General features: G+C 37.1%; 1 protein-coding gene and 1 long non-coding RNA gene across 2 annotated transcripts; both read right to left on the bottom strand.

The window, feature by feature from the left end:
- Positions 1-4164: 4164 nt before the first annotated feature.
- On the bottom strand, positions 4165-5421 carry LOC117474831. Its single transcript, XR_004555116.1, has 5 exons — positions 5390-5421; positions 5195-5236; positions 4944-4982; positions 4778-4819; positions 4165-4574 (listed from the first exon to the last, which is right to left on the bottom strand). It is a non-coding gene; the product is annotated as an uncharacterized LOC117474831 (long non-coding RNA).
- A 3121-nt stretch (positions 5422-8542) lies between these two features.
- On the bottom strand, positions 8543-12220 carry LOC117474579 (meprin A subunit beta-like). The gene is made up of 9 exons (XM_034120436.1): positions 12096-12220; positions 11658-11836; positions 10686-10904; positions 10213-10374; positions 9769-9999; positions 9244-9693; positions 8946-9119; positions 8730-8835; positions 8543-8603 (listed from the first exon to the last, which is right to left on the bottom strand). The coding sequence occupies exons 1-9, from the start codon at positions 12218-12220 to the stop codon at positions 8543-8545; spliced, it is 1707 nt and encodes a 568-aa protein (XP_033976327.1).
- Positions 12221-17306: the final 5086 nt, after the last annotated feature.

Genomic DNA, 17306 nt, shown 5'->3' with positions numbered 1-17306 from the left:
TTTAATGTTTAAATAAAGCCTAATTAGTTTGTCTGTTTTGCACATCCTCCTCTTAATATCTTTGTACATCCGGCACTAAACTGTTTTATTCTAGATACCATTTACAGTATCTTCTTGATACTTTCTATTCTATATTTCTATCATTGACCTTGTACTTTCCTCCTATTTTGTATATACTCTTAATATTTAAATGTTTTCATAAAATATAACACATTCAAAAGTGCTTTACAAAAATGAAAGACATTAAGAAAAAGACATTTTAAACAGTCATTAAAAAGCAACACAATCTACCTGCATTGCAATTACTCTAAACGTGTAATAACGTGCTTTAACCAGTAGGTGGTTTGGGTTAAAAAGCTGTCAAGTTTACAGTGTTAACAAAATAAAATATACTGCTGTTTCCGGTTTAGTTTACGACGGATATATTTTGTTATTGTTTTGATATTTGTAACACAAAAGCGATGGAAAAAACGCACAGCAACACAGACAAGATGGTCTTAACATGACCCAGCGGTCTAGTAGTTAATAAAAAACAATAATATCAAAACAAAATATTACTACTAACTTTATTGTGAAATTAAAACAGAACGGTAAAAGAATAGTTTCCGGTCTATTCTGAGGCCCGATCTCTGTAGATAAATAAAGAACTACGACAGATGTGCAATATTTAATGCAGCCGAACCATTTATTACAATGCATTCATGTGATGACTTTCAAAGAGTAAAGCAAGCACTGCTGAATAAAGTATGATTTTATCTTTTACGAAACGTTTTTTTTTTCATATGGAATGCAGTTGGAGGTCAACCAATCACAGAGCTTGAGAACTAATCACGGGGTTTGTCAAACAAAGCACAAGGTGTAGTCCTAAACGATAGCTGAGGATTCTGGGTAGTGTAGTGTCTTCTGCCATCTATACTCCGAAAAAATATTTGTTTCTCCGAATCGAAGGGGGAAAATACAAAAGCATTGCACACAATTTAAACCAATCAATATTGTGTAATTAACAAGGATAATCTGGTGTTTTTTAGTTGATGAGTAGTGCAGATATCACTGTAAAATCAATCGACAGTAAGGAGAATAGTTACTTCCGGGTGTAAAATCCTCCGTTATCCAATGGGAATGGACGCTCACATTGCCTTTAAACAGCCGCCGACATAAACGGATGCGGTGCTTCCATGAGCGTCAAATACCGCCGCCGATGGGAATACATTGCAATCAGTTGAAAGCTCTTTGCGTCCGTTTATGAAGCTGAAGGAGCCTCGGCGCGTCCCAACTGCACGCCACGGGACCCTGACCAAGCATCGCTCCTGGACGTTTAGGGAATGAGAGTGTGTTGGTTTTTCCTCTTAAACTACAGAAACGCCAATAAACAACTCTATTCAATTTTCCATTGAGAGGCGTTTACTTATTTTGGTGAAACGAATGTGCGTGAAGTTTTGAAAGATGCGGATAGTCTCACCTTGATTCTGGCGCATTGATTATCGTTTTCTGTTTGTTTTATAGATCTATTGTCATCCACCATCTTTGTTTGTGACGTAAAGAGTGTAAGAGTCACGTTTCTGAATCAGACACTCTGAGTGGATGCACTCTTCTTTTAGTGTCTTAAAAGTAGACTGAGGAATGGCAAGGAAGTTTACTACAGCTGAGGCTTTGGAGCTGATTTTTCAAGGTGACAATATCAATGAAAAATCAGACGAATCTGCTCAGCATGCCATGTGTGATTGTGGACAGGAACTGCCATATATCATGTGTAGTCTTCAAAATTGGCAGGACAAAAAATGACAATTCCTGGCAAAAGAACGCCCATGGACACTGCCCAAAAGAATGGTCATAATAATTAACAGATTAAGTTAGAATCTTCTAATCAGTTCTGATACAATGATAATAAATGTGTGCAAATGTCTCTGTTGAATGTTTCTTTCAATGTTATGGTAAGCAGTTATTTTTAATGAAATAAGTTTTTATTTATTTTTTATTTATGGGCAAATATCCCCTATTATAGTGTAAATACGTCTCTAATGAGTGACATATATCATTAGCTGAGGTTGTGCTGATTTCTGGGATGTGTAAAACTTGATTATACTGCAAAGAAAGGACAAGTTATAAGGAAATGTCCTATGTGGGTCTCAGAGGGTTAAAGGTCCCCTATGATACTAATTTTCAACAATGTATCATAGGTCTCAGATATATACAAAACATGTCTCTGAAGTGTTTGGCTCGAAATACAAAACAGATCATGCATTGTAGCATCCCATAAACCCCTCTGTTTCAGCCCTGTTTCAAAATTGCTGATTCTCTGTCTGTAGCTTTTAAAGCAATTTAAGTGCCACTCCCCTCGCCCCTGTGAGGAAGTGTTTGGTTTTAAAAAACACAATGGTGCTCTAGGTGGAGTTTCAGGTGATAAGGTGGGTGGGTGTTACCTTGGTTGGTGATTGGCTAATGGTTGCACAACCGAAAAAACTGTTGTGACATCACAAAGTGGCCGAAGTCTGATCAGCTAATTTTCAGACAGGTTTTTATATAAATGAATCACGACAAAAACTTTTTTCCTAACATTTTCTGAATCTTTTTACACAGAGGGGACACATATTTCTGTATAAATGACATGAAAAGTGGATTTAGCATTATAAGCGACCTTTAAATGACACAGTTTTTTTGTGAAAAGTCTTGAGTTTTTATTAATAAAGTTTCCATGTCAAGTAACCCAGTGACTGCAAATAAATGCAACTTTGTATTTCTGCCCTGGAAAAGCAGGGATTGGATTTTAGTGCTTCCTCTATTATGAATATCTTTATGAAGATTCAACACTTTATTGAAAAGTCTAATTTCTTGACGATAGCTTTCAAGTCATGTAACCCAATGACCCCAAATGTATTTGGCATTGTATTACCACAAGTACTACACATTATTGTTGATAGAATTAAGGATTTCAATGAAAGAATGAACAGTTTTGTAATTATAAACTATTGGTTTCTTTGAATAATTAACCGAATGTGTTCTTTCACATACATTTCCATAAAAATAAAAAAGTTATTGAGTTGTATAACAGAAATGTATATATGAAGTCATAAGACATGTCACAACATTCTCGTTATCTGCTCGAACTATAAGCAAGTGTTTCTAGCAAGTTTGCCAAGTTTGTATTACTTTAACAGAATGAAGCCCCTTTTCCTTAAAGTCATGTTTATTTTACTAAACAGCAACCTGATATTGTTTCTTTGCCACGTTAGAGTTGCAAAGAACACTTCCTTTCATTCAGTGAGTTTGCATCTTCTACATACTTCCTGTACAATCTAATCCATAATACTAATGCTCTTATTGTCTTTCATTTTTGTAAAGCACTTTGAATTGCCTTGTGTTGAAAGATGCTATATAAATAAACGTGCCTTGCCTTACAGTACCTTGCCTAATAAGCGATGTCTAATGAAAACAAAACAAACCGTGTTATATGCATGTGATTACACTCTCAAAATGATATTGTTGTGAATGAAAGACTAGGGTACACACAAATATGTCTCACACCAACTTTTCTTTTTATTAGCCAGTTATAAAATAAGTATTTTGTATTTATTTGAGAGTGCACTGCTATTAGAAATCAAAGTAACATTTCAAGATAAGCCCACAAAAGATAACATACATTGGAAACTAACCCTGACCCCTCTATAATAATGATTACAGTGATCAAACACCTTTATGGATCAAAACTTTGACCACACTAAACAATTGTTTTTTCAATAATTTGCTCATTTTTTTGGTTATTTTCATACAATACTCTAAATGGAAAAATATATATTTAAACATATACTGTATATATTTAAAATATAAGGATGATATTAGGAATTGATGCCCTAACGTTTATTTCCAGGCTTGTTAAAAATGTAGTAATGCACTAAAACCATCAGCAAGTTTTTGCACTACTCATATTACTGTATTGGTAAACAGCACAATACTGTTATAGACTTAAACCTAATTCTAGTTTTAACTACAGTAAACCATCTTTTATTTACAGTAGGTGCTTCACTGTATAGTGTACATTTACACAACACAGACATTTGAAACACCTTGGAAATCGATCAATACATTAACTCAAATTCAGTAAATAGTGTGACTATCTGTTGCTGTAAATGTATGTAAACGGTTAATGTCATGAAAAATTAGTCAATAGAATAAAAATGTAGTTTTAATAATCAATTGCGTAGTGATCAGTTTAACCCTGACATACATGATCCCTAACATTGGTACTAACAAACATTTGGTCACAACACCAAACATCACAGTATTACAGGTATTTCATACGTTCTTACACATGCTGTTTTAAGTTGTGATACAACAACTCCCACCAGTATAAAGTATCCACCAATCGTTTTTACCCTTTTGTGTACCACTTTTTTTATTTGTGTTTATAACAAAAAAAGTTAATAAATGTAAAATCTGCTGAATTACTCTGCATGTGGCACATTTACTGGTCCCGTCATGAGCTGAGTCGAGATGTGCTTCAAGTTATCAAAAGCATCAAAGCTAGCAGGAGGGTGAGGACAGGAGAACACACCAAACCAGGAGAGAAGCCAAAAATGCTGAAGCCGGAAGAAAGGAATGGATTGATTAATTTAAATAAGAGGATTTTTCACACATGTCCCATATTGCTTGATAACATTTAGTTTAATATTAACATTCAAAATTATATTTTATAAAAAGTAAAGTACCCTCAACAGCATTACATTTTACTTTTAAAGTCTACTAGTTAATGTATCGTTAGTGTGTGTGTAAATGTAAATACCTGCTTTCATCCGTGGTTCTGGGAGGCTCAAGAGTGGTAGTGCTGTAAAATGCATAGCATGATTTGAAAAGCGAATTGCTTTCTTTAAATGAAATACATTTGTTAACTCAGGTTCAGGAGCATTAAGATAAGATTTTATGTAATGTGTGTGAGTAATAGTGAATACCTGTGATCCGTGGTTCTAGGGGGTTTAAGGGTGGTGGTGCTGTAAAATGCATAGTATTATTTGAAAGACATATACAAATCTACTTGCTTTCTTCAATTGTTGTTTTAAAAGAAATAAACCTTTTTTGCTTAACATGAGCATAGAAACACATACATATTTTATTTGTTGATTATCCTCAAGTGCATCAAGCTATTTTACCACTTACAAACGTATTACAGTTTACAAATGACTTAAAGTGTAAATGTGAATACCTGCTTTCATCCGTGGTTCTGGGAGGCTCTAGGGTGGTGGTGCTGTAAAATGCATAGTGTTAGGATTCGTGGAAAGGGTAGGACCCAAATGCAGACTACAAAATAAGGTAAAAAGGTCTAGAAACAAAAGCGAGCTTTATTTTAAAAGCTGAACAAAAACATGGCATGAAACACATAGGTACTACAAAAACTGACCGTGACCAACATGGAGGGAGACTGGAGAGACAATGAACCGACAAGGCACACAGGGGAAGACAAGACTAAATACAGAGAGGGGTAATCACAAGACAAGACACAGCTGGGGTAAGGGAGGCAGAAACACAAGGGCAACAGGTGAACACAATCAGACAATCAGACACACCAGGGAAACTAATGACAGGAAGGCAAACACAGGAAGAAGGAACAGAGAAGACACAAGGAGGAAAACATTTCAAAATAAAAGGTGGAAAATGAAAACAATCCAAAACCGTGACACATAGCTTGATTAGAAAAGTGAATTGCTTTCTTTAAATACAATTAATTTGTTAACTCAGGTTCAGGAGCATGGCCATGCCTCAATGCCATCGCTAATCAAGGCTAAGTCTATGTATATCCGGCCAAAGATCCGGCCAAAGATCCGGCCATCGCTTGTCTACATTCTCTCAACCCACCCTCCTGCTCCCTTCCACTTATACATTCCTATTTCTACCTCATCCTTAGCCAAACCCCCTTCATCACTCCAACCATCGACCCTTTCATCGCAACATCCCTTATCTCCCCATCCCTTATTCCTTCATTACATTACATTACATTACTTTACATTACATTACATTGCATTTAGCTGACGCTTTTATCCAAAGCGACTTACAATAAGTGCATTCGACCAAGAAGATACAAACTTGAAGAAAACAGAATCAGGTTTCATAGAGCCAAAACATTTCAAGTGCTATTCAACTGGCTTTAGATAAGCCAGTCCTTTATTAGTATACAAGTGCTTTGTTAGTAATTATTTGTTAGTAATTCTATCGCTCGAACTGGAGCCGAAAGAGATGAGTTTTCAGTCTGCGCCGGAAGATGTGTAGGCTTTCTGCTGTCCTGATTTCAATGGGGAGCTCATTCCACCATTTTGGAGCCAGGATAGCAAACCGACGTGTTTTTGCTGATGGGAACTTGGGTCCCCCTCGCAGTGCGGGTGCAGCGAGCCGTTTGGCTGATGCAGAGCGGAGTGCACGTGCTGGGGTGTACAGTTTAACCATGTCCTGGATGTAGGAAGGGCCTGATACATTCACAGCATGGTACGCAAGTGCCATTGTCTTGAAGTGGATTCTAGCAGTTACTGGAAGCCAGTGAAGTGAGCGGAGGAGTGGTGTGGTGTGAGAACATTTTGGAAGGTTGAAGACCAGACGAGCCGCTGCATTCTGGATGAGCTGCAGAGGTCGGATGGCACATGCAGGTAGACCAGCCAGGAGGGAGTTGCAGTAGTCTAGGCGTGAGATGACGAGAGCCTGGACCAGAAGTTGTGTCGCTTTCTGGGTCAGGAGGGGACGTATCCTCCTGATGTTGTAAAGAGTGTATCTGCAGCAGCGGGTTGTAGCAGCGATTTTTGCAGTGAAGGACAGTTTGTTATCTAGGGTCACACCCAGATTCCTTGCAGTCTGAGTCGGGAAACAACAGAGGTGCTGATGTTGATTGTTAGGTCAAGAGTGGGACAATCTTTTCCTGGAAGGAAAAGCAGTTCAGTCTTGTCAAGGTTGAGCTTGAGGTGGTGAGCAGACATCCACTGAGAGATGTCAGCTAGACAAGCAGAGATGCGTGCGACGACCTGGGTCTCTGAGCGGGGAAAGGACAGAATTAATTGGGTGTCGTCGGCGTAGCAGTGGTATGAAAAACCATGCGGGCTAATGACTGATCCGAGCGAGTTTGTGTACAAAGAGATGAGGAGGGGACCAAGAACAGAGCCCTGAGGGACCCCTGTAGTTAATTGACAAGGGTCGGACTCGGACCCTCTCCAAGTTACCCTGTAGGTACGGTCTTTGAGGTATGAGGTGAAGAGGGAAAGTGCAGAGCCTGAAATTCCATCATCCTGACATTCAGACACCCCTTCATCCCTTAATCCCTTAATCCCTTATCCCTCCATCCTGTATCCCTTCATCCCTCCATCCCTTATCCTTTCCTCTCTACACCCCTTCATCCTGACATCTCTTAGTCCATTAATCCTGACATCCCTTCATCCTGACATCCCTTATCCTTCCATCCCTACATCCCTTCATCCCGACATCTCTTAGTCCTTCCATCCCTTCATCCCGACATCTCTTAGTCCTTTCATCCCTTCATCCTGACATCCCTTATCCTTTCCTCCCTACATCCCTTCATCCCGAACTCTCTTAATCCTTTCATCCCTCCATCCCTTATCCCTTAATCCCGACATACCTTGTCCTTTCATCCCTACATCCCTACATCCCTACATCCCTACATCCCTACATCCCTTCATCCCCTCATCCTCTCCACCTGTCTCCATTCATATTCAACTCGTGCATATTTTGCGGAAACATGCCGGGGACTGAACCCCCACTCTGAGTCTCCCTCTGCCTGGACCAAAGCACGTCCTCCCAGACCAGAGCAACAGACGTCATTAGCCACCATCACTTAAAGGTGGGGTAGGTAATTTTGGAGAAACCAGCTCGAGTGCGCTAAAATTTGAAAATACACAGCCGGAAAAAATCTGCCACTTCCTTACAGAGCCCCTCCTCCAACACACACGAACGCGCACATGACCAATGAGGGCACGAGATAAGTTTGTGCACAGATGGAAGGCTGACAGGCAGGTAGGCTATCCAGTTATTTTAGCCGGGCCGGCTAAAATGATTGGTCGTGCTTTTTACAGTACTACGGCTTCCACAGATGAAATTTTTTTATGGATTTTTTGTCAAAGCACTTAAGATATTCATTGCTATCGGGATGTTAAGAGCATTCCATGTAATATAACAAAAAGTGTATCTCGAGCCGGTTTCTCAAACGTACCTACCCCACCTTTAATAACCCCCTCCATATCAATTCATTGTTACTCCTTCATTAAACCTACAAACATTATAGTGTTGTGGCGTGGTCCTTGCTAGTGAAATCTGAGATCATATTTTTCAAAGGTTCTAGGAGGTTTAAGGGTGGTGGTGCCGTAAAAATATTATTTGAAAGGCATGTCAAAATCTACTTGCTTTCTTTCATTTTTGTTTTAAAAGAAATTATTATTTTCTTTTATTTATTTTTTTGCTTAACATGAACATAGAAACACATATATTACTTGCTGATTATCCTCAAGGGCATCAAGCTATTTTACCACTTACAAATTACTTCAAATGTAACATGTGGGAGTCAGTGTGAATACCTCTCATCCGTTGTTTTGGGAGTTGAGTGGGTGGTGGTTGGTGAGATTCTGTAGAAAGAATTGTATCATTTGAAAGACATCTTAAAATACAATCTATTTCATTAAGTTGTGTCTAAAATTAGAATTGGTTTCAGTTCTGACAATTAAACCTAGTTTGATAAGACAATGACTTACCGTGATGAGCAGGGGCCTCCATTCAGATCTTTCGGAGGATATTTGATCTCCACTGGTCCCACTTGAGGACTTGGCAGGGCACTTCCAGTGACTACCGGGGTGATATCTAGAAAATAATAACCATTTAGCTATAATGTGCAGAAAACTTCAATTTGTATTAGAATTACAACCAGAACAGTCAAGTTTAGCAGAAATACAAATATTTTCTCAGCCTGCCTTGGAAGCTGAAAACAAAAGCGACACTTCCTCCTTTGAGGAACTCTCTGGTTTTCATATCCTTCTGTTTGGCAAAATACGATCTGCCAAGCAGAGTTCCAGCGAATGCATTCTCATTATTCTCATCTACGTATGGAGTTCCAACTTTACGAGGATTGCCCCAAAGATAGCTGCCTGTATATAGAAAGCATATACATCATCAAAGCTATAAGTAACCAACAAGAACATTAGATTATTATCTCATTCCAGAGATAATATATATTTTTAAATATACTTTGTAATGTACTTTTAGACTTACCACCAGAGGATGTGCTTAGATCACTGGTGATACTTAATTGCTTGGACATCTGCACCTGGATGTTTGCGTTCTGGTCCAGCATTTTGAAGGTCACCTGCCTTTGTGGGCAAGGCCACTCCAGCCGGTCATCTTTTTCACCAGACACGAGTTGCACAAACAATCCAAAATATGAATTATACAACAAAACCCCAACCCTGTAAGCATAGCCCCCGCTGGAGTATTGCCGAGGGCTGTAAATAGTGGTGCCATATTTGCTAGAGCTCAAGGTTTGCTCAAAGTCATCAAGCTGCATGGTTACATGTGGACATTCGGTCTCTGACAGATTGATGTCATCGATGGAGAAGCCGCCTGTAGAGCTTCCTGCTCCTTTACGAACCTCAAACTCCACCTGGAAGTGCTTGGTGGCATTCAGGGACACATGATGGAGCTTCCAGTGTTTTGTTGGCTCACCTAGAGGAAGAGTGTAGCTTTCAAAGATTAGGTTCTAATAACATGTACAAAAGATGACACCAGATCCATATATACCAGTGATCTGTCCCATGAGGCGTAGGGTTCCCTTGAGGTCCAATTCATCCTGAAACTCTCTGATCCAGATGTTGAGGTGGTCTGACATGTTCCCACTGTGGAAATAGTAGAACTGCAGACACTGGACATGATGCTCCCTATTGAGACTCATCCTGTGGGTCTCCAGCCAGGCCGAGTCTCCCTCCTCACCTGATGCCGTGCTAACATGCATGAAGTAACCTGCATCTTCACCTAGAATGCATAAATCTGTCTTAAGATTGTGATAACATTTTGTGTGTTTCATTTGTACTTTATAAAAGAATAAATGTGTGGGGGTGTATGCACTTATTAGATACTTGATAGTTCAAAGGTAACAAGATATACAAACAGAGAATATTGTAGTGCATGGTCAGGGCCATATTTTTAGTAGTACACAACTGAAAATGTTTGATTCATAAATCTTACCTTGTTCACCACTGCCACTAGGTAAACTGGTGTGGTCAGACACAGGACCCCCTTTAACCTTAGTTACCATTTCCCAGCCAAGCCCACTCTGTGAACAGCTAGTCATTTGACACATGGTCTCATCAGGGAAGCTGCATTGCATCTGAAATGCAATGGTTGACTCTGTAGAGTAAAATAAAGAGCACAGGATTGAAGACGTATTAAGTTATTCATTTGAATCTTTATCAGTTAGATATGGAGCATAGGGAAACCCTAAACTTGTTTTGATTGGATTAAATTAATTAAAGCTTTAGTTCCTGGTTGTGTTGTAATCAATGATACATCTGAAAACTGATTACTCTAGTTAAACACAATTAAAGTAACTAAGTAACACAAAATGTACATTGAAATGGTTGCTTGCCTGGTTCTGACTTTAATGACATATTATGTTCACAGTAAATGGACTGATTTTAGTCACTGGAACAAACACTTACTGCATTTGTAGAGGAGGTTCAGCTCCAGAACATCTTTGGGACTCACTTCCAGTCTTTGACCAATCACATCCTGGAACTTTGGGTCTTTGGTTAGAATTGTTGACCCGTTGCCATTGCTGAAACTATTTTCGCCATAGTGCATCACTGACCAGAAATCGTACGGGACTCCCTGGGTGGTGGTGCTTTTATTGCTCCCTTTTTGAAAATTACGCTCGAAACCTAGATGACACAGCATAATGTATATTTGTATTAAACCTTGAGAGCTGAATAAATGGTTAAAGGTCCCCTATTATACTCTTTTTCATCAACATATTATAGTTCTCAGTTATATACAAAACATGTCTCTGAAGTGTTTTGCTCCAAATACCAAACAGATCATTTCAGCATCCCATAATCCCCTCTGTTTCAGCCCTGTTTCAAAAGTGCTGATTCTCTGCCTGTTACTTTAGATGAAAATAAGGAGCCACTCCCCATGCCCCTCTGAGAGATATTTGGTTAAAAAGAACGCAATGGTGCTCTAGGAGGAGATTCAGGTGATAAGGTAGGGGGGGGGGGGGGGGGGTTACCTTGGTTGGTTATTGGCTAATGGTTACACAAGCCAAAAAATGACATCATATAGTGGCCAAAATCTGATCAGCTCATTTTCAGACAGGTTTTTATATAAATGGCTCAGGACAAAAAGAGAGAGAATCTTTCTTCCTGAAACTTTCAGAATCTCTTTACACAGAGGGGACACATGTTGATGTATAAAAGACACAAAAAAGATGTTGCATAATGGGTGACCTTTAAAGCATAACTAACATATTATTGATCTAGACAGCTAAATATTTTCTTAACCATACTATTAAAAACGGTCACAAGTGTCACATGTTCATATTGATCTCTTTAGTCTTAAATGATAAATGATACAAATGTACAATTAAAAAAGTTCTTAAACACATATCAAATATTACAATGAAAATCTTAACAAACCTTCTCGGATGTTCTTGTTAACAATGGTCACATAATCATCTCTGTCATATCTGGACTGTTCATGGTAGAAGCCCAAAGCATGGAGGAACTCATGTTCAACCGTTGAGATGGAATCACAGTAAGACCCGATGGAAAGGTCCTGTCCGTTGGATTTTACTTTCCCAATATATGAATAACATCTAAAATGAGAAAGAGCAGTCATCAGCTCATCAATTTATGAAAAGCATATAGAGCAATTTAAAAAATGTGCAAAGGAACTGTAGATACAAACAAAATGTATATTTATCAAAGGTACACAAAGAACAATAAATCTCACAAGCAAATTTACAAACAATAGCAAAAAATGATCAAAAAATTTGCTTTTTGGGGATAAACGTAGCGAGCAAGAAAGAAATGGATATTTTTTCTAATGATTTTTTAAATATTTTGAAAACGTACCCGCTTAACTTTTTGACGTTGATGTAATACTCCTCAGAGTCCCTTGGTTTGAAGTCAATACATGACTTCAACCTGAACTGGTCAAAGGCTTTCAGGATGACTCCTTTAGCATTCATCTCTTCCATTGTGCATGGGCATTTTTCAAAAAGGAAGAACAAAGAAATGGCATTGTAAATGACAAGAACAGATGAGGTATTCTCGCTTGTATACATTGTTGGTATGAATTTCACAAATTTGTGTTCCTATTGAACTTCTGTCTGTTCAATTATGTAACTAACTCCTTAACATGTTGCATAGGCCTCCATAACTAAAACAAATATTCTGGTTAATGCACGAAAACTAATATTCACCAAGGTCTTCATTCAAAACATATGGGACTGGGGATGTCCACAGTCTTTTCTCATTAGTAGTGGCACTCCTTTCTGTGTTTGGTGGGTCCTGAGAAGAATTATAAGAAACTGTATCATGTGACACACACACACAAATGTTTATCATTTGAATATTTGCCTAAAAATGCTAAACCCACCTTCAGGATATCATCCTGAAAAGAATCTAAGATAACACATAAAAGGGGATGTTTTTTAACAGAATATCAATAACGATACAATGAATAAGTTACTTGGTTATAAATGAACTTGACAGAACAATATTACCAAAAGGTCCATTTAATGGTATGAAAATGTTTAACTTTACCTTTGTTTGCCTCTTGAATGCTCTTGCTTGCACCAATGTCTACAAAAACAGATAAGAGGTTGCCTTATGAAGTAACATTGAGAATTAAATTATTAAATATTATATATGTTATGAAATAAAAGATAAAATATGAAATACTACAACTTACCCACTATCTCCAATTTGACCTGTGAACAATTACATTTGCGGAGATAAATAAGAGTAAAACTATAATATATAATTTACAACATGATATACAAATAACATGTTCGCATTCCATCTATTTTTTTTCGGATGCAGTTAAATATGCTTGAGTCTCAACTTTTATGAAAAAAAAGTAATTCATTAATTCCTGTATGAAATGTTAGGAAATCGACAGCAAGCCAATACATTATAAATTAAGGAAAGTTACAACAATAAAGTAACTCTTACTGTTCTTTTGGAGAATGATGATGAAACGGTCAAAATCACAACAAGGAAAATGTAGCCTTTCATCCTTGTGTCTTGAAACAAACTGGAAATATAAACAAGATCAATATTAATAAGCATGATAAATTCAAAAATATGGTAATATATTTGTATAATATGAACAAATATAATCGTAAACCTCTCAAAACACGATAAAGTTACTATACATTATTGTGTCCTATTCACTAATCTGAAAATGCAGTATTTAAAGAAGACAGAAAATGCTCATCTGCGTTTACCTTCTGCCAGCTCGATTGTCTGTTCTAAACATGAAGGTTTTGGCTATACAGTATGAGTTTATATATGTGTGTAAATCATCATGCCCATCTACGAAAACAAAGTAGAACAGGTTTTAACTTCAGACAATTCTTTTACATTCTTTCCGAATACTTAACAATTGATGTTGTGGTTGCAATGCCGTGAAGCAAAGCAAACTCTTAAACCGTTACATTGTGTCTCAGCTGTCAATCTGTTAATTGAGGATCCGGTTTAAACGCAGTGGAGCATTATCTTTTGCACTTTAGTTTAATATATCTACTGCAGCATCACTTAACTCCAAACCGATATCAGATATTACAACTATGCAAAAAACAACAACACGTACATTTCTTCTGATTTAATAGAGCTTTTTCAATTGTATATTAATATTTTAGGGAAATTCAGCATGTAGAAAACTCTCATTTTGATGAGATATATTACTACACTACACAGAGAAGACCCGGATATTTTTGTTGGTTTTAGTGCTTGTTCTATGATCTATGAGTGTTTATTGATTCTTCTAATAGCTTCACTGTCATGTAATCCAGGGATTCCAAATCAAGCATTGTACTGTATAACTACACTGGACAAATAAAACACACCTTTATGTTCTGGATTCTGGGGCTTCTTCTATTATATATGAACAATGTTATGAAAATGCATGATTATTTAGTTTGATCCATTCATCCACCCATGCTCCTCCCACGTGTCTTAAGCATTTCTCCCCCTGCTCCGATTCTCAGGCTCATCTCATGCTCCATTGTCACCTCACACAAGATCAAGACTCCCAGATATACCTAAACCCCTTAACTTGGGGTAAAGACTCGTTCCCTACTCTGAGTTAACCAACCATTATTTTTTCTGCTGAGAACCATTACCTCACATTTAGAGTTGCTGATCCTTATCCCCGCCGCTTCACTACAAAAACTCAGAATCTTGCCAAGTATATTTGTCTAATATCTAATCAGAATATGTCTTGACACCTGCTATAAGACATAATAACTTCAGAAGTAACAATGCAGTGAGATATAGGGTCTTGTTTTTAGACAATGCATCCTCTTGTTAAGTCAAATAATCTTATTTTGAGTTGTATCTTAGATGAAACAATTATTTTTTTCATATTTATTGAACAATCCCCAACTAACATCAGAAAAACAGAACACTTTTGAGCATTTGCGGCTTATATTGTATCAACATTTCCTGATTCTGGTAAAATATAGTTCAAAATACGTTCTCCCAGCTAATTACAAGATCTGATTTATCTAAATATCCCTTCTTATTTCAAGAAATCTTACCAAGCAAATGTTCACTTGTTTTATTGGCAGATTATTTTACTTATTTCAAGGGATAACACCTTGTTTTCATTATTGTTTAACTTGTTTTTGGAGCAGCATTTTTTCCAGTGTTCACACTCGGCTGCGAACAGATCCAATTAGTGCTGAAGGTCGCTAATTGATAATGCCATCAGAACTACTTCCTCTGCAAAAATCAGCAATTAAATCCTCAGCGTACCAAGGTGCAGACCCCTCCCCTGCAACTACGCCATGAAATAGGTGATGGTTGTAATATCATGTGACCTAAATACTCAAAATCTATACCAGATGTAACTAATACACTGGATAAGGACACACCTCTTTTTGGGGATTTTATACGAATGTTTTTATGAAATCCAGCAGTTTTTTCAAATAAAAAATGTGTTGATTTATATCAAAAGCTTTCTAATTTTCTTCAACAGCTTCCATGTAATATGACCCCATGACTTAAAATCAATGCAGAATTGTACTAGTAGGATGACACATCAGATCACCTTTCGGAAAGTAATGCATCAACGGTGTAGAAATACCCGTGTACAAGTGGAAGCCCTGCATGTAAACATTTTTGAGTGAAACAAGACACAAGGAAGAAGAAGAAGCTTTTAGTCACTGTCAAACAGAACTATCCACATTCCACTCTCTTATAACATAATAGAGCAGACACAGTGATGACATGTTGTCCTTTTACACAACATGAAGACAGATGTTTGATCTAAACTGACAAATACTACTTTACAAGGAATGTACATTTGGTGAGGCTTTGTTAAATTCTAGCATTGATAGAGAAGCTATCTATGGTTCCCTGAAGATGTTTTTTTAATGACTTTGGAGAAAAAATTACTTTTCTTCATTAGGTTTGTGTTTTTTAAGGAAATGTTCAAAAACATATTTGGATGAATGATTAGCCATGAAGCTCCGTACATCCATGTCCCACTCAGCATGACTTGTAATGACTTTAGTGACGTTTCAATATTATTTAATATGTCAATATATGACATTGTGGAAAAGCAGAAATATACAAGTAGTAGTATTTTTAAGTAGTAGACTTGAGTTAGGTACTATTTGTGTTTAAGACAGGAAGTCTGACACAGTCATGCACGTAGTAATGGAAGGATGGTGGTTTGTTGTTTTCCAAACTGTCAGAAGAGTGAGGGTTTGTTTTGTAAACCAGGCCGTTCCACATTCTTTGACATGCAGTCGCAGATGGACACAGTGTCTCTAAAACGTTCAACATATATTCTTTTGTGTCTGTTTTTTCCTCTCAATACATGTCAGCTGTATCACTTACAGTTGGTTTAAGAGAAGTTATCTTATCATCTATTATTATTAGAGTCACATGGCTGATGTTTGGCAACACCTGATGCAGGTCTCAGCCATTCAGTGGGAGATTTGATCATTCTATAAATACAAATATTAATAAGTGTTGCCTTTTGTGTAAATGTGAATGTTATAATAACTAATAGTTTTAGGGATTATGTCAGGAAGAGTGAAACATTAAAATAAAACGTTATTTATGAAGATTATATCACATAGAAATGTATTTGAAGGCTAAGTTTTAGGGACGTTTTTTTTTATGTTTTCCATTTGATGTAATACTACAGTTCTAAAAACACCATGGGTTAGAATACAAGCAGATACATCAAATATCCAGTCTATCTACAGTTTTGATTGTAGACCACTGAAATAAAGTCTTAGTAAATCAAAAATAAACGTATCATAGATATTGTGCATAGAAGCCAATTGGGAACTAATGTGTACTTTTATTTTGCTGACAACTAAAACAAGTCATATATCAGGTTTTTAAGCAACTACAATACACTTACAGTAGATAATGTCAGGCAGTACCACACTGATAAAACAATGAACACAAAGGGACTGATACAGTTCAAATATAACTTACATAGAATATAATTATCCGGGTCAGATTCAGCTCTTCTGGCAACCCTGTCTCCTACAAATTACGTTCCCACAGAACTAAACTGCATTCTCAATTACGTTTAGCCAGAAACGTATTTTCTCCCACGTTATGTTTGTTACGAACGTATCTCAAATACGTTTATTTTCTACATATCTTCTAGAAACATATTTTCTCCCACGTTACGTTTGTTATGAACGTATCTCAAATACGTTTATTTTCTACATATCTTCTAGAAACATATTTTCTCCCACGTTACATTTGTTATGAACGTATCTTAAATACGTTTATTTTCTACATATCTTTGCCATTTATTGTCTTGCTTATAATAATGATAATAGTCATTTATAAATATCATTTTAGAGCACACATTTGAAATCGACGATCGGGCTCGATATCCTATGGTTAAATTAAAATCAGTAGGCGAGGCTATAATTGCGCCAGCTGCGAGGCAGAAAATAATAGTTTTAACATGCCAAAAAGCTGCTGTGTCGTTTATTGCACCTCAAACATTAAAACAAATCCAGAGTTACGTGTTTCTGTACTTCCTCTAAGAAGAAAGGACAGTAAGAGAAGAGCTCTGTG

This window comes from Trematomus bernacchii, unplaced genomic scaffold, assembly GCF_902827165.1.
Source record: "Trematomus bernacchii unplaced genomic scaffold, fTreBer1.1, whole genome shotgun sequence".
NCBI lineage: Eukaryota > Metazoa > Chordata > Actinopteri > Perciformes > Nototheniidae > Trematomus > Trematomus bernacchii.
Note: the sequence above shows the minus strand (reverse complement) of the source record. Positions and strands in the feature narration are given on the sequence as shown.

Bases quoted from the DNA above. Each gene is read 5' to 3' on its own strand.
- LOC117474579 (XM_034120436.1), bottom strand. From the start codon at position 12,220: ATGGAAGAGATGAATGCTAAAGGAGTCATCCTGAAAGCCTTTGACCAG. The intron at 10,905-11,657 runs GTTTGTTAAGAT...TGTGTCATCTAG, and splicing joins TAACAAGAACATCCGAGAAG to GTTTCGAGCGTAATTTTCAA. The intron at 10,375-10,685 runs GTAAGTGTTTGT...TTTACTCTACAG, and splicing joins GAACCTCCTCTACAAATGCA to AGTCAACCATTGCATTTCAG.